Source organism: Physeter macrocephalus, chromosome 9 (genome assembly GCF_002837175.3).
Source record: "Physeter macrocephalus isolate SW-GA chromosome 9, ASM283717v5, whole genome shotgun sequence".
Lineage (NCBI taxonomy): Eukaryota > Metazoa > Chordata > Mammalia > Artiodactyla > Physeteridae > Physeter > Physeter macrocephalus.
The window spans coordinates 28,217,829-28,236,127 of NC_041222.1; the positions used below are offsets into that span (position 1 = coordinate 28,217,829).

The 18,299-nt window shown below is 40.1% G+C and overlaps 1 protein-coding gene across 2 annotated transcripts in view; it reads right to left on the minus strand.

Moving 5' to 3' along the window:
- MELK (maternal embryonic leucine zipper kinase) overlaps positions 1-18,299 on the minus strand; it is an 84,850-nt gene that overhangs the window by 26,887 nt on the left and 39,664 nt on the right. For both annotated transcript variants that reach the window (XM_007127530.4, XM_055087094.1), the window contains 3 exons: positions 9,284-9,352; positions 7,766-7,864; positions 1,109-1,195 (listed from right to left, as the gene is read on the minus strand). In XM_007127530.4, coding sequence (XP_007127592.1) covers positions 1,109-1,195; positions 7,766-7,864; positions 9,284-9,352 — 255 coding nt within the window. The remainder of the gene's footprint in view (positions 1-1,108; positions 1,196-7,765; positions 7,865-9,283; positions 9,353-18,299) is intronic.

Here is an 18,299-nt window from a genome sequence, read left to right on the forward strand (position 1 = left end):
TTCGCGCCCCGGTCTGGGAGGATCCCACATGCCGCGGAGCGGCTGGGCCCGTGAGCCATGGCCGCTGAGCCTGCGCGTCCGGAGCCTGTGCTCCGCAAACGGAGAGGCCACAACAGTGAGAGGCCCGCGTACCGCAAAAAAAAAAAAGAGCATTCCAAAGAAAAGGTCATGTAATTTTTTTAAACTTGTTTACATGAAAACTTCGAATTTTCATTGTAAAATACTAAGGACCTGACATATCTGGCAGCAGTTCCCAATTCTTACCATCCCCTTTCATTCCATGAAAAAGTAAATTATCATTCTGTTTTCTAGACATGTTCCATTTGTCTGGAATTGTCATTCAAAAGACGTATTATGTCATTCAAAAGAATTCCTTCATATCTCCTCCTCACTGAAAAAAATTGTGGCTTAGTAAAGCTTTGGTTAGTTTAAAAAAAAATTGCTTAAGGCCTTTACCTTTCACGTTAGAAAAGAGAGAAAAACAAATACGATTCATAGGTGATGAGAGACATAGTACTGAACCAGGAGCCATGTTGGCTGCGATCCCTGCCCATCGTGTTAGATTGTACTCAGAGACAGATGTGAGTGCCTCTATCTCTAGAAAAAAACCACATGTGTGATCTAGAGATTAAGCATCTGAAAGAGCTAAAATGATCCAGTACCGGAAATCATGATGATGATTTCATGGTATTTGGTTCATAAGGTTGGGGGTGATGCGATGCTACAAGGTTGCTTTCAGGTAAAATGAAAAGTGCTTTGTGTTTACCTCATTTCTACAACAGAATCACAGTTCCATGTTAGAGAATTTAAAGCAGTCAAAATTGAAACTCTGTCAATTCTCTGGACTCGTTTGTTCTGTTTCTTAAAAAAGTTTTTTTTCCATTGTAAGTCTCTTTGATCAATCTCATTTTTAAAGAGTATATCCACCAGACATCAGAAAAAAAGAGTTGAGTGGAAAACACACATAAACATAAAATAAGTGCAATATTTACACCCATGATAAAATCATAGGTCTGAAAAATGCTATACTATTTTTAATGTACTGATAAAATTTTTAAAAATGATGAAACAAAAGATATTACTCTCAAATTCATGCTGTATTTCTTACCAGTGAAATTAAATCCTCCATTGTTTGCCTGTTGTTTCTGTGATATACAGAAAGTTCCGTTACACAATCTTCATCAAGGTGAATAAGCTACAAAAAAAATTTTATCAACTTTATTAACAAAAAATTACAAAATATTTATGGTATTGAAAATTTTAAATTACCATAATTACCTGGTAAAATCAAACATCAACATGTAAAAACAACAGAAGTTTGTCAAACTCTTGGGTAAGAATAAACATTCTCGGGCTTCCCTGGTGGCGCAGTGGTTAAGAATCCACCTGCCAATGCAGGGGACACAGGTTCAAGCCCTGGTCCGGGAAGGTCCCACATGCCATGGAGCAACTAAGCCTGTGCGTCACAACTACTGAGCCTGCGCTCTAGAGCCCACGAGCCACAACTACTGAAGCCTGCATGCCTAGAGCCCGTGCTCCGCAACAAGAAAAACCACCGCAATGAGAAGCCCGCGCACTGCAACAAGAGTAGCCCCCGCTCGCCGCAACTAGAGAAAGCCCGCGCCCAGCAACAAAGAGCCTAGCCCCCGCTCGCCGCAACTAGAGAAAGCCCGCGCCCAGCAACAAAGAGCCAACGCAGCCAAAAATAAATAAATAAATTTATTTATTTAAAAAAAAAAACAAATAAACATTCTCTGCAATTTTTAAAGATATAAGCAGATAACAATAAGAAGTTCAAGAAGATGATGAGCTCTCTTTCCCAGCCCTTCACATCTCCCTCATCATCTGATCAACTGTTACAATTCTGCTGTGCAACCAAGGGACTATATTCTCCTCCCCTACCGCAAGACAGGGACCGGCATTTGCATCAAAGAGCAGTCATCTAAAATCCAAAATCACTGGCAGGACAACAGACTGGGTAAAAGAGTGGCTCAGACTTGTAGCATATTGTCCCCCAGGTTATGTTTGGGTTTAGCGCAATCCAAGGAGCCCTTATGATGGTGCCATAGATGTTGCACAACCATCATTATGATGAAGGTACCACTAAAGCACAATTTTTAAAAGGAAGAAGTGACACAGCCACTACACAAACTTTATTTTGCTTAAGGACAGAAATTATCCAAGTATTGTGATCCCTGCATGATGAGACCTCACCAGAGATGGGGCCAGAAATGAGTTCTCAGAACCAAACAAGGATCACTGAGAATGAAAAGGCAGGAAGGGTCTGGCCTGGACCTGGAACAGGAGTTCAGAAAATCATATGGGAAAAGAATCATAAGGAATGTAATTTTAAAGTCATCTTTCCAATGTAAGAATTCACTTCACAACAGCCCCAATATGGGATGTTTCACTTTCTGCTTAGTCTTCCTCTCCAGAACAGCTGAGATGGTTAGCTTCTTCCTCCTCCCCTAAGGTCTGTCTCCCTGTGATCCCTCTCCACTGTGAATTGGTACAGTCTGACAGCTGACAGGCTTTGGAAGTAGAGAGACCTTGGTTTTAATCATTACATCACAAAATAACCGTGTGACCTTGAGCATATTACTACATCACTCTGAACCTCAGTTTCATCATCTGTAAAACAGAGATGGCACCTGCCTTGCAATATATGTAACCTATGTGGTGTACCTAGTACATCACCTTAAATGAGTAGGCCCTCAAAAAACTGTTAACTATTTTTACTAACAGTCATAATTTTATTTACTCTTTGGTATAAGAACTTTCAGAAATTTGAATATTCCTATTATCAACAACCTTTCCTCTCCAAGTTTTCTCTTTTCCAGTTCCTTTAACCACTGTTTTAATGATTAACCCCCCTTACCATTCTGGCCCTTTCTTTAGATCACATAGTTCAGGTTTTCACTGACCTTCAAGGTACCAGCATGCGGCAGAGCAATATCATGACCTTCCCTTGTTCTGGACACCACACTTGTAACATCGGACTCAAGAGAAAGTCATGTTGCCATCACGAAACTACAGGAACAGTACAGACAATGACCTGCATGATTGGCTGGTACAAGCTCAACCTCAAGGGCTATGGAGAATGGGGAGACCACAAAGGTTTATACTGATGGTTTTATGAAAGTCAAAAATGCCACAAATAAGTTTTCATTGTGTTGCTTTGACCTTAGCAGCTCCCCAAAATGTAGATTCCTGCTTCAGGAAGGGCTCAACCTCAGAAGCCTGAACACTTTACCACCCAGCTGGGTATCTTCTTGTTGATACCACTGCTCAAGCATGAAGGAAATGATTTCTGGGGTTCCCTCCATGATCTTAAGTTACTTTCTTAAAAACAAAAACCTCTCCCCCATAGCCTCTTGCTCTGTAACTTTACCAGAAGGTGTGTGGAGGAAAGGAAAGAAGGGTAGGAAGGAGATGCTATCTTCTTTGCTGGGCTCCTGAACTGGAAAGAATGAAAAGAGTGGGACAAGAACCAAAGTCTGAAAAATATGGTTTATCTCAAGTTTTCCAAAGGGGCTCAACACTTTAAGTACTCTGAATTCTCAGCCACACATGCTCCAGTTAAATTAAGTACAAAAATGCATACCCAAAGCTAGCCAATTATTTTGGATTATCCGTGCCTACTACATTTCCTGTTCAGTGGGGCAGAAAATAGAACTGAATATAACTTCTATTTGATACAATACTTGGGTACTAGAGCTATGTGTGAAAATGATAGAAGGAGATCATGCATAGTTACAGAACAGCATCTATACCTTAAATATCCAAGTAAACCTGAATTATTTTTTATAGTTCACTCTTGATGAAACACAATACTGAGGCGGAAAAGCAAATACTTCGAAAAGCAATAATCCCTTAGAGCTCTTCTGTATATAACTCATTTGATCCCTGCGACAGCTCTGTAAGGCAGACATAACAGATTAATGACATAACATTTAAAGGCACTCTATAGATGACAAAACGTGATCCAAACATACAGAAGAGACTGGCATTAGAATACCCATATTAGAGGTGAGAAAATGAAGACTCAGAAAAATTTATGCAACTTGCCTGAAACTGTCATTTTTCATCCTGGCCCAGGGTTTTTCCTACCACACCATAATGCCACCTCTCCATGACTCTATTCCAGTAGCTATTCCAACAGAGACCAGACAACTAATGCTCATCACAAAGGCTACAGCTATACAGAATACAGGCCCTGAGTTTGAATTAGTTGGCCTGTCAGATCCATTATATTCTGGAGCCCTTCTGTCTGGGTTAAAATCCTGGTTCTACACTTACTAGTTTGTTTGACCTTGGGCAAGTTATTTCATGATTCTGTGTCCAGTTGCTTCATCTGTAAATGGGGACAATAACAGTACCTACTTCAGAGGGTTTGTATGAGGATTGAATGAGTTAGTAAGAATTAAAAACACAAAGCCTTTAAAGGTACTATCCTAAGGGCTCTGTCTATATTATATTATAGTACTACAGTAGCACACTTTTCTATTATAGTAAGCATTCAATAAGTATTAGTAATTATTATACTAAGATGTAAGGAATATCATACCCTTTTTTGGAACACTCAAAACTATGTATCTTACCTTATACTGTGCCCTAATTTAAAATAATCTTTGTGTTGTTGAAATCAGAGACTTTCTTCATTTGGGCGTCTGTTCCACTGCAAACAGTAGCATATCCTACCCTATTAAGGATCACGGCTAAGAAGACATGCAAAGCCCTCCCACACATGGAGAAATGATGACCCCCAATGGCTGAACACAGGCATGTGCACCACCCACGTTCTCCACCTCACAAGGGCATGTCACAGCTCCCCTGGCCCTGCTGCTGCGCTGCTCAGACACCGTATACTCTGCTGTCCTAGGCTCTCAGTGTTGATGGTTGTTAGCATTAAGTTGCAGCTCTAATTGTGTTTGCTCAATAGATACTGAAGATGTCTTGGAAGGTTAAGGGAAATATGGAGAAGAGAGATTTTAGGGGTTGACAGTCACAGGAGAATCAGGAGGAATTTCAGATCAGGCTGCATGGTCCTAACAGTGGGCAGACTAGTGAGAAGGGGTTAAAAACAAACATAGTCTATTATTCCAAGTATTTATATTTATTGGTGTAATTCTTCCAGAAAGCAAATACCCCACAGCTGTATCAGGTCTACAATGTGGCATGTATCCAAGCTATTCTGTTGACCCATGCACATACCCCTCTCCATTGCAGACGTTGTAGTAGATTATCAAAAAACATCCCCAATTACTTGAAAAGGCTATTAAAACACTTCTCCTTTAAAGCATTAAAATGCTTTTCTAACTATGTATTTGTGTAAGGCTGCATTTTCTCCATATTCTTTAATCAAAACAACATATCAAATCAGACTGAATGCAGAAACAGATGAGTACCCAAGTGTCTTCTATTAAGCTAGACTTTAAAGAAATCAGCAAAGATGTAAAGCAGTGCCACTCTTCTCACTAGATTTATTTCTTAAGTAGTTATGTTTAATTTCTTGATTTCCTTATCTATGAAAAGAGGATAAGAACTGTACCAACTTTGATGGCTACACTTTCCATACTGGCTCTGGGTTTTGCCTTGTGGCTTGCTTTGGCCAGACGTTAGTAAGCACAATGCAAGCAGAGGCTTGAAAAATGCTTGAGTGTGGGACTTCCCTGGCAGTCCAGTGGTTAAGACTCTGCACTTACATGCAGGGGGCACGGGTTCGATCCCTGGTCGGGGAACTAGGATCCCACATGCCACGCGGTGCAGCCAAAAAAAAAAAAAGCTTGAGTGTTAGGGTTTGCCCACTTTCTGGCTTCTTCTGGAATCCAGCTGCCATATCAAGGAGCCCAGACTGTCCACTGCTGGACAGTGTGGCCCAACAAATAACCAGCACAAACAGTTGGTCTTCTGAGTGAGGCTTAGACCATCCAGCCACAGTCAAGTCACCAGTTAACTGCAGCCACATGAGTGACCCCAAGTAAGACTCACATAGGAAATGTCTGGCTGAGCCCCAAACTGCTGCTCCACAGAATTGTAAATTATTATTGTTTCAAGTCACTAAATTTTGGGGTGGTTTTTTATGCAGCAATAGTTCGTTAATATACAAAGTATACATACCCCTTACATAAAATAGATAAGCAACAGAGATTTACTGTATAACACAGGAAACTACATTCAATATCTTATAATAACCTATAGCGGAAAATAATCTGAAAAAATATACATATGCATAACTGAATCACTATGCTGTACACCTGAAACTAACACAACATTGTAAATCAAGTATACTTCAATTAAAAAATATTATACATACCCTTTAGTAATGCTCACATTTTTACCAAGTTAAAATTGCCATTTGCTAAAAAATATTTTTTAAAACATTAATGTAGGAATACTTATTAATATAACTGCTTAAACTTGCATAGCACTTTGTGTTATTTAAAGTTCTTTCACACAGACCTACTAGAGAATGGACTTGAGGATATGGGGAGGGGGAAGGGTAAACTGTGACAAAGTGAGAGTGGCATGGACATATATACACTACCAAATGTAAAACAGATAGCACAGAGTGAAGTAAGTCAAAAAGAGAAAAACACATACCGTATGCTAACATATATATATGGAATCTAAGAAAAAAAAAAGTCATGAAGAACCTAGGGGTAAGATGGGAATAAAGACACAGACCTACTAGCCAATGGACTTGAGGATATGGGGAGGGGGAAGGGTAAGCTGTGACGAAGTGAGAGAGTGGCATGGACATATATACACTACCAAACGTAAAATAGATAGCTAGTGGGAAGTAGCCGCATTGCACAGGGAGATCAGCTCGGTGCTTTTTGACCACCAGAGGGGTGGGATAGGGAGGGTGGGAGGGAGGGAGATGCAAGAGGGAAGAGATATGGGAACATATGTATATGTATAACTGATTCACTTTGTTATAAAGCAGAAACTAACACACCAATGTAAAGCAATTATACTCCAATAAAGATGTTAAAAATAAATAAATAAAGTTCTTTCATATATATATTAGACCAGTTCTCACGGTGTGGTCTGTAGACCCCTGAGGATCTCCAATCAAAACATCATAGCAAAACAATACAGAAGCAGATGAGATCCAAGTGTCTTCTATTAAGCTAGACTTTGAAGAAATTTGCAAAGATGTAAAACAATGATAGTCTTCCCACTAAATTTATTTTTTAAATAGTCATTTTTCATAAAAATATTTGTGATAAACTCTAATAGGGTTAGTAGTTACTTTTAAATGAATCGATGAATAAATATTTTAATAAGTGAATAATAAGAGCATAAAGGGGCCCTCAGACTTAAAAGTTTGAGAACCACTATAACCTTATAACTACTCTGGGAAATAGAAAGAACAGGTTTAACCTACTTTTTACAGATGAATATATAGGTTTGGAAAAGTCAAGTAACTTGCCTAAGATTCCCAGAGCACTGTTCACAATCCTGACTACGTGAGAAACACCAGGGAGCTTTTAAAAAATATCCAGTAATTGCTGTGGGACGGGGCACAGGCACTTTTTTTTAAGGTCCTTGTGATTCTCATGTGCAGGCCCGGTTAGGAGCCACTGTCCTAGAGATTAACAGGCAAATATACAATTCAGTTACAATCTCCCAAACACCAAAATGACAGTTAAGTCTACAAAATATATTTTTGGTATTTAGACCACATCATTGTACATCCTGAATCCACACAAAGTTTTTGGTTTTGTTTTTGTTTTTTACTGGATTTCATTTTACTTACAGGAGTCTTGCTTTGCCACTCCACAGGACAGTTGTAATCTTGCATGATCCAGGGATGGTTCAATAGATTTTTCACAGAAATCCGTTTCTTTGGGTCCACCTAGTGGCCATTGAGAGGTAGCTGGAGATTAACATTTTAAATAGAGAGCATAGAACACCTTTCCTCCTGAGAACTCAAAATTCATCAGAACAGATGTAAACTTTATCATCACAAAAATGCTGTCAAAGACCTTAAAATGGCCTTGGAATAAATTCTTTTAAAAAGGGAATAGAGGCAAGAAAACTATAGCTACCAACACGGGCTTAGAAGATAAATGTTTAACAAACATGAACTTCATTGGTATGGACATTATTCATGAAGTTAAGTCAATCTATTGTATGATGTAATAGTCTTTTGCTGGAAAACCTATTCACAGGAAATATTCACCAATTTAATATTCAAGCAGGCACAATGCAGGGCATTCACACTGAATATGCAATCTCTACCTCCGATGAGCTTACAATCACATATAACAAGTTGAAAAGCACACCTTTCTTTTCCATTTGTAATTTTCAAATGTGAGGAGAGAAAAATTAATCAACAAAGATTAAGTTTTGGGGAGTTTAGAAGAAAGGATGAGGTGTTTTCAATCTCATTATGGAGATTTGGTGGTCTTGCCCTACTTAAGGTAGGTGAGCTTAAGGTAAATTTTGAATAAAAAGTAGAGATGGCTTAATATATGGAAAAACTGAATACATAATAATGAAAAAAATATTGCTAATAAGGTACTCATATTTTTCAAAGTGTTTCCCATTAATCTCATTTTATCCACGTAACACTATGTAGCAAGCACTGAGGCCAAGCTCAAAATCCCCATTTTATAGGTCAGAACCAGGTTAGGTGGCATGCCTATTGATTGGTAATGTGGATAACTAGACTTCAGCACTCCTGTCTTTCACCCTCAGAGATCATAACACCAAATCAGTGGCTCTTAACGTGTGGTTCCCAGACCAGCGGTATCAGTGTCATCTGGGAGCTTATTAGAAATGCAAATTCTTAGCCCTGCCCCAGCTCTACTGAATCAGACACTCTCAGGGTGGTGCCCAGAAATCTGTGTTTCAATAAGCCCATTTGGCAATTCTGACACATGCAAAAGTTTGAGAACCACTGCACTAGATCATGGGGCCCACTCAATTGTACATCAGCTCATTTAAGCATTTATTCCGTATCTACTATATATCTAATGGAAAAAGAGTGGGAGCAAGAAAACAGAAAACAGTGGAGCAAGAGCTGGTTAGGAAAAAAAGACAATGCTCATGAAAAAGGAAGAAAAACCAAATCAGCAAAGATAATATGGTAGCAGTCTTTAAAAAAAAAATGCATTTGCAAAGAAAGCACCTAGTAGAGAATATCTGCAGAGTAGATATAATGAATGGAATTTTTTACAGCTGATAGATAAATGTAGTAGCACTACAGACATCTTAAAATCAAATAATTACAAAAGACTTCTATTATTTTAAAATAAATAACAAAGATTACCTGTAGCATTTGTTGAAGAAGCAGAATACTACTGGGCGAGAGCCACTTAGGAACCTCATATTTCCCTCTCTACAAAAAACAAAGAAAGCATTTAAGAGATTTAGGTTCAATCAGCCTTAACACAAATTTCTAAGGTTAACAACATGCTGGAGGTTTACTTCCAAGCTTGAAGACTTCACCCAAGTTTAAGATTTGGTAAACATTACTAATAACATAAGAAACCCATTTCTTGCCTTAAAGAAGAAAATCCAGTTAGTTAAACACTATTGTCACCTCTAAAGTATCCACATGTCGGTTAAGGGCTAGAGCACAGAGAATGTAAGAGTGGCAAATGTAAATGTTACAGGGCTTTGGAATCTATAGTATAATTAAATGGTCAGGAAGTATACACTGTAGTCAGTGTTTTTATTGCTGAAGCAAATTTTAGTTTAAAATCCCAGAGGAATTGTCAGTTGACAAAAGTAGGTCACAGAAAAGCATATTTGGTAGGAGGACACAGGCTGTGGTTAAAAACAGGTCACATATCATCCGCAAGGCAGAATTCACAATCATTGAGGGAACTGATGAAAGCCACCTTCTAAGGCAAGTACCTCTTTTGGGAATGGAAGAGACTCAGGAGATAAATGTTTGTAACCTGTTATACTCAGACATTACAGTCACTAAGTCATCAACCAAAACAAGACTAGGGGCTTGCTAAACACAAATACGTGATATAATACCTCTTCACACAACCTGTCACACACCCCTCTTTCCCAATTCAAAGGAAATGACAGAATCATTTTTCTTAGCAGAGAACAAATTGTTTAATGATGCTAGGATAACAGGTTAATTATTTGAGAAAAATTAAGATTGAACTGTAATTCACAGTCTATATCAAAATTAATTCTACCCAGATTAAAGAGTTAAATGCAAACACTAAACCATGAGAATACTTAAAGAAAGCTGGTGATTATTTTTTAGAACCTGTCTAGACATGACAGCAGTACCAAAAAACTAAAAAGATTAACAGATGACAAGATTTAAAAGCTGACATTTCTGTACAGCAAAACACAACTAACTAAGTTAATTAACAACAAATTGAGGGGAAAAAAACCTTTCCGCCTAATGGCAAAAGATTAATACACTTCATCACACAAAAAACTCTCGCGGATCACCACCAATCCTCTCCTTCCCACATTTCCCCTTCTCAGCAAATGGCAACTGCCTTACCAGCTCCTCAGGTCAGAAACCTTGGATCTTCGTCAGCTCCTCTTTCCCTCACACTTCACATCCAATCCATCAGCAAATCTAGTGGTTCTATGTTATATATCCAGAATCACCTGTCACTACCTGCACCACACCTCCAGGGTCTCTCATCTGATATATTGCAAGAGGCTCCTAACTGGTCTTCCAGAGCCCATCACTGTCCCTCACAGTCTAGTCTCTACTTACCAACACCAATGTTCTTTCAAAACGTTGGGTCAGGTCATATCACTTCACGATTCAAAACGCTCTAATGGCTCCCCATCTCACTCAGAATGAAATCCAAATTCCTCACTCTGGCTCCAAGGCCCTACGTGGTCTGTAACCCCACATCCACCCCACTCCTTGCTACCTCTCAAACTCACCTCCTAACTCTCTCCCGCACTCACCAAACTATGATCACGTCACAAGTCAAACACAATCCTGCCTTAGGCCCTTTGCACTCCTTGTTCCTGCCGCTATAATGCTTTCCCCAATATCAGCAGAGTCTGTGCCTTTATCTTCTTCAGGTCTCCCCTTAAATACCAGTGGTATAAGAGAGGCCTCCCCAAACCACCTTTATAAATAGCATCCCTGTCCACCATCATCTCTACCTGCCTTTCATGGCACCTTCTTTACAGTCCTTATCCCTACTTGTCATACTACATATTTATTTGTTTATTTTCTGCCTCACTATATTAGAATATAAAGTCTTTAATCATAGGGATTTTTTTTTTTTTTTTTTTTTTTTTTTTTTTTGCGGTATGCGGGCCTCTCACTGTTGTGGCCTCTCCCGTTGCGGAGCACAGGCTCCGGACGCGCAGGCTCAGCGGCCATGGCTCACGGGCCCTGCCGCTCCACGGCATGAGGGATCCTCCCTGACCGGGGCACAAACCCGTGTTCCCTGCATCGGCAGGCGGGCTCCCAACCACTGCGCCACCAGGGAAGCCCTAATCATAGGGATTTTGTCTGTGCTATTCACCTAGAACATTGTCTGGCCCTAACATATAAAAGGTGCTCAATTAATATTTGTTCCATAAAAGAAGAAATGAGATCAAAGCATATACTCCAAAAGAAAATGGGCAAAGAATATTCCCAGGTAATTCCAAAAACAAGAACTTTTAAATGGTTAATAAACATGAAAATATGTTCAACTAATCTAGCAATAAAAAAGCAATTAGGGACTTCCTGATGGCACAGTGGTTAAGAATATGCCTGCCAATGCAGGGGACACGGGTTCGAGCCCTGGTCTGGGAAGATCCCACATGCCGTGGAGCAACTAAGCCCGTGCGCCACAACTACTGAGCCTGTGCTCTAGAGTCTGGGAAGATCCCACATGCCGTGGAGCAACTAAGCTCGTGCGCCACAACTACTGAGCCTGTGCTCTAGAACCTGTGAGCCACAACTACTGAGCCCACATGTCACAACTACTGAAGCCCACACACCTAGAGCCCGTGCTCCGCAACAAGAGAAGCCTCCACAATGAGAAGCCCGCACACTGCAACAGAGAGTAGCCCCGGCTTGCTGCAACTAGAGAAAGCCCGCACGCAGCAACGAAGACCCAACGCAGCCAAAAAAAAAAAAAAGCAATTAATTTAAACAAAAATATGATCTACCAAATTAATAAACTTCAAAAAAATTATCCAGTGTTAGAGTTCGGGGATAAGAGCGCTTACATATGCAACGAGAGAGCATAAACTTTTCTGAAGAGTAATTTGGAAATATGTATAAAAAGCATTCAAGATCGCATATCCTTGATCCAGCAATTTCACTTCTAGCAATTTATCCTAAGCAAATAATTTGGCATACAAAAATTTATTAGTGTTATGAACAGTAACATTCACCACAAAACTGTCTGTGATAACTTTGGAAACTGAGGAACATGGTCTGATGGAATCCAGAGGGCTCCCAAAAATAATCAATGACAAAATAACCTGAATGAGGATCCTGGGTTAGAAATACATCATAGGTCCAGGGAGACAAGGGCAAGCATGAGCGCACACACACACACACACAGCCAACAGTAATTGAACGAGGCTAGAACAGTGGAGGCAGGTAGGTGAGGAAGGCTTCAACTAGCACCAGCATTGGGGTTCTCTGTTCTTACAAATTGTCTAGGACATAATTCTCACAGAAATCAGTCCAGCTTAACGGTGAGGGGAGAAACACAGCATAGATCACTCAGAATCCTAGAACTACATGACAGGCTGGATTTTGAATATGCTAAAGAAATAGTCAAAGTTCCAAGGAAGTGTTATCAAGCAATTTATTTAAAAAGAAAAGGTATTAACGTTAAAACAACTCAACCTCTGATTCAGCCTCTCTGATGAAAGCAGACAGGCTGACCTACAAAGTGTTTCCTAGGAAGGGCAAGAGATTTCATTTTACAAATGACATTTAATGTTATTAAATTTTTCATTCTCCTTTATCTAAAGCACTCACTAGTACCGAGATACCACTCTTATTTATACCTTGCCAGGGCACCTTAACACTTGCCAATGTCAGATGCTGACAGTTTGTGAATTATAATAATGAAGTCTCTAATTCATTTCTCCTTACTATCCGTCATCCACCAAGCACTGAAGGCTCAGTGCTGCCTGGGCTCCAGGCCTATCCCTGGGAAGAGGGGATTTTTGGATGCTTCAGCCACCTCACTGGGACTCAGCAGCGAGTCACAGTTGCTGCATGGCTGGCCCTGATCTAGTTGGCCCCACTCTCTTAGCTGAGCTTTTCCTTATTCCTGAGACCAAATGCCACTCATGATTCAAATCCTGGGTACCGGACATGTTCTCTTTCTTGGCAAACTGATCATTTGCCTGGTACCTCAAATACTGTAGCCTGCTTTTGCCAGGGTCCAATAGAAAGTATAGACCGGCCTGGAGTAAGGACTCCATTACCTCCTTACATTGATCAAAGGGTCATGATCTACCTGAATTTCTGATCACAACCTCCACAACCTCTAGAGTGTCCTGTCTTGCTTTACTCACTGGTCAGAACCCGCACCTACTCCAGTGGGTCTCTCCTCATGCTGACTGCACACAAAGCCATTTGCTGCTTACTCTCTGGATACCATCTGCACTGGGTTGAATAGTAACCCCCCAATATTCATGTCCACCTGGAACCTGTGAATGCATCCTTATTTGGAAATAGGGGCTTCTGCAGAAGTAATCAAGTTAAGATGAGATCATATTGGGTTAGGCTGGGCCCTAAATTCAATATGACTGATGTTCTTATAAGAAGGGGGAAATTTAGACACAGAGACACAAACACACAGGAGAGAACACCACATGAAAACAGAGGCAGAGGGCTTCCCTGGTGGCGCAGTGGTTGAGAGTCTGCCTGCCGATGCAGGGGACATGGGTTCGTGCCCCGGTCTGGGAGGATCCCACATGCCGCAGAGCGGCTGGGCCTGTGAGCCATGGCCGCTAAGCCTGCGCGTCCGGAGCCTGTGCTCCGCAACGGGAGAGGCCACAGCAGTGAGAGGCCCACGTAACGCAAAAAAAAAACAACAAAAAAACAGAGGCAGAGACTGGAGTGATGCATCTATAATCCAAGGAATGCCAAGGACTGCAGGCAAACACAAGAAGCTAGAAAGAGGCAAAGAAGGAGTCTCCCTTAGAGCCTTCAGAGACCATGGCCCTGCTAACATCTTGATTTTAGACTAGGCTCCAGAACTGTGAGAGAATAAATATCTGTTGTTTTAAGCCACCATCTTGTAGTACTTTGTGACAACAACCCTAGGAAACTAATATACCATCTATAAGGGTTTAATTTACTTGCATTACCTCTCTCCTATCATCACCTGCCCACCCCAAGGATAAATCTGGTTCCAGTTTCTAGCCCTTTCTGGTCTGCTCCAACACACAGATAACAGGTCCATAACCAGAACTATGTAATAAAATAAATGTTATGCCTTTAAATTCAAAAACTACCATCCAAAACAAAAGCATTCTTAACTAAAAGTAGCAGAATTCTATAGAAATCAGATGTAAAAATGAATTTTCAGACCAAAGCACGAATAACAAGAGCTCCACGAGGCTGATTCCAAGCTCCTCTTTGCCTCTTATTCATCACCCCTTTTATCATCCCAACTTGAATTCACGAAGTATCTTTTAATAGATCCCCTGTGCTGTGCTGTAAGCTAGCATCATAGAAGCAATCCTATCCAGAGAGAGGCAGGGAGGATAAGTAAATGAGAAGTGTGGTGCTTGGCACACTGGAAACAGGCAGAGACTGGAGTCATACATTATGTTTGAATCCTAGTCTGCCTTTCATTCGCTCCTTGAGCTTGTACAAGTTATGTCACCTTTCTGACCCTGTTTCCTAAGAGTAGGCTCTGGAGACAAATTGCCTAGATCCAAATCCAGGGTCTACCACTTACTAGCTGTGTGGATGAGCTATTTATTTAACCTTGCCGTGCCTCAGTTTCCTCATCTGTAAAAAGAAGTATAATAACAGTATCAACTCCATAAATTGTTGCTAGCACTCAATGATTTAATACATATAAAGCACTTAGCATATGCACAGAGTAAGAACTCAATACCGTCTAGTTTCTACTATTGCTGCTGCCTCCACTACTATTACTATTACTACTACTACTATTACTACTGTTACTGTGAAACAAGTACAGTAATGCCACTTACAGGGTTATAAAAGCAATGGAAAAGAATGTATGTGAAAGCACTTGGCACAATGCCTTGCACATAAGAGACAATAAATGTTTGTTCAATTTGAAATAAATAGGAGGGGAAGATAGGGCTACTCAAAAAAGTAGCAGAGCAGGGCTTCCCTGGTGGCGCAGTGGTTGAGAGTCCGCCTGCCGATGCGGGGGATGCGGGTTCGTGCCCCGGTCCGGGAAGATCCCACATGCCACGGAGCGGCTGGGCCCATGAGCCATGGCTGCTGAGCCTGCGCGTCCGGAGCCTGTGCTCCGCAACGGGAGAGGCCACAACAGTGAGAGGCCCCCATACCGAAAAAAGTAGCAAAGATGGCATGTTGGCAAAGTCATGCATGCCAGGGTGCTAAATATTCAGTATAGTAAGAAAGGCTAGAGTCATTCTGAGGATGCACATGCCCTCTCAATAGAGCTCTGCCCCATTGAAGCTGCCTCAGGATCTCAGCATTGCCTGGTAAGAACACATCAACTAGTCATGTCCTGCTCACATCACCTCCTGAAACGTACCCACCCACTTTCTCCATTTGGACAGAACAGCTCTATAGAGTACTATCGACAAACAAAGCATGAGGCCTGTGCCCCATCACCAAGACCTGACATTCTCAGCTTCATTCTCTACACTGAAATACTAGCAGAAATAAAGTCCAGAGCTGAGTTCTGCTGCCAGGCTTACCCCAACCTCTTATTTGTACACAGTACTTAAAAACACACAAAGCACTTGTACATATATTTTATCCTGTGCAGTAGGCAGGGATTACTAACTATATTACATAGATGAGGAAACTGTCTCAGCCAGGGAAATCAAATACCTGTTCAATGTTGTAAGGCACTGGTTCTCAACTGGAGGTGATTTTTGTCCCCCAGGGGACATCTGGCAGTGTCTGGAGACATTTCTGATTGTCATAATTTGGGGGCTGCTACTGGCATCTAGTGGGTAGAGGCTATGGATGCTGCTAAACATCCCACAGTGCACAGGACGATCCCCCACAACAAAGAATTATCTAGTCTAAAATGTCAATGGTGCCAAAGTTGAGAAACATTGTTACAGAGAAATAAAGGGGTAGAGACAGGACTAGAAGAGAGATACAATACTTTTTCTATTGTACCGCACTGGAAGTTCTAAGGATACCTAGAAATAGACAGGGAGAAAGGCTCCTTATTTAAATACTGAAAGTATATATATAAGGATCAAATAGAAAAGGCCTTGAGAGGAACAATTCTGCTGAGGAAGAGCATCTTCACAAAAGGCCCTGTGTTAACCAGGCCTGTGCCCCTTAACCCTGGTTTCTGCTCAATCTTTGGAGAATTCTTGTTTATTTAAGGGCTGATTACCTTGCAAATGAGATTAAGAAACAGGTAATAGAGGGAGAAACCAAGTGGGAGGAGGAAAAAAGATCTGTGTGCTAATAAGTGAGATAATCCTGGGAATACTAATGGGCTTGAAATTGTTTGTTTTTTCATATAGTACTAAGAAAGGCAGGTGATCGACCTCTCCAACACATAATAATAGTACTGCAGTCAACCCTATAATTGTAAAGTATTATCTCATGAAGAGATAACTTGCTCATTTTCTTTAAAATTATAAATTATACTTGTTAGAAAGCAATTTTGCTTTCAAGCTACTCAACTTTCATTTACTAAATTAGTTATATTTCCTTAATATTTGTGTACCCAGAACTGGAATACAGTCACGCTTGTCTTTGAATGCAATGACAGCAGATGAATATGTGACATTAATAAGATTAATACTCAGTCTATTAGTAACCATGCTGGAAACTGCAGTTTAGCATTTTGCTTAAAATAGTCAACAAACACAAAAGATAAACAAAGTCTGCCTCTTAAACAAGAGTTACATACAGTGTGTCAAATATTGCTGGGTTTTTCAATCAAACCAAGAACTGAGGGAAGTGTTATTCCCAAGTGAGGAAATTTAGAACATTCTAGGCAAAGATACATACTGCATGCAAGTGATACGACACCTTAATTAGATTCAACCAGCAGACTGTATTACACTGTGACTCGGAACAATAGTTCTGAGCCAAGATTACAATAAATTTCAAAATCTATAATGTGTGAAATTAAATTCCATAATAATGCATAAAAGTCCTAATCTGAATCAATTTTCAACTTGCAAATACATGAAAAACTAAAAAAAAATGAAATTCAGAGTAGGAGAAACAAAGAATATACAGTATTAGTAAATAATATTAACTAGGAAGGCTAAATCTCTATTGAACAAGAATTAGACATTTTCTACCATACTCATTGCACTGAAGAAATATTTGATTTACCAAAAATATCAAAACTTGGATCTAATATCTACTAGTAGGATGTAACAATTTTATATTATCTTGAGATAAGTCCCCTCCCCCAAAGGATTCATCCAGGATCCACTAGTGTACTCAAATAAATAAATAAAAGTAGAGAACACTGAAGTTTGTACGTTGGTACACTCAACTCGTATTGGTGAAACAGTACATTAATAATTAAGAGCATCAGGAATTCCCTGGCGGTCCAGTGGTTAGGACTCAGCACTTTAACTGCCATGGGCCCAAGGTTTGATCCCTGGTTGGGGACCTAAGATCCCACAAGCCACACAGTGCAGCCCTCCCAAAAAATATATATGTATATACTTATATATATTTATAATATATATTATATATTATATATATATAATAATAATAATTAGGAGCATTAATTCCATGGCTGCCATATGAATGTGAACCTGCAGTAATAGCAAATGAAGGCAAATAAATAGCATAGAAGTTTGGGTCCAAATAGGTTAAAAAAAAAAAAAAAAGCAAGCTTAGAGTTAAGTCAGTAGATGAGGAACACCACGGATATAGTGTAGCTTAATTTCAATAAGGTATTAACAGTCACTTATTTTATCTTTGTGGATAAAACCACACAATCTTGGTTAAGCGTATCTGATATAGGCTAAAAACCCAGAACACTTACAGGTGGTCTAGATCTATTCAGTTGTTCTTTTTTTTTAATTTTTAAAAAAATATCAAAAAAAAAAATCTATCTGTCTGTCTGTCTATCTATCTATCTATCTTTGGCTGCATTGGGTCTTCGTTGCTGCGCGCGGGCTTTCTGTAGTTGCAGCGAGCAGGTGCT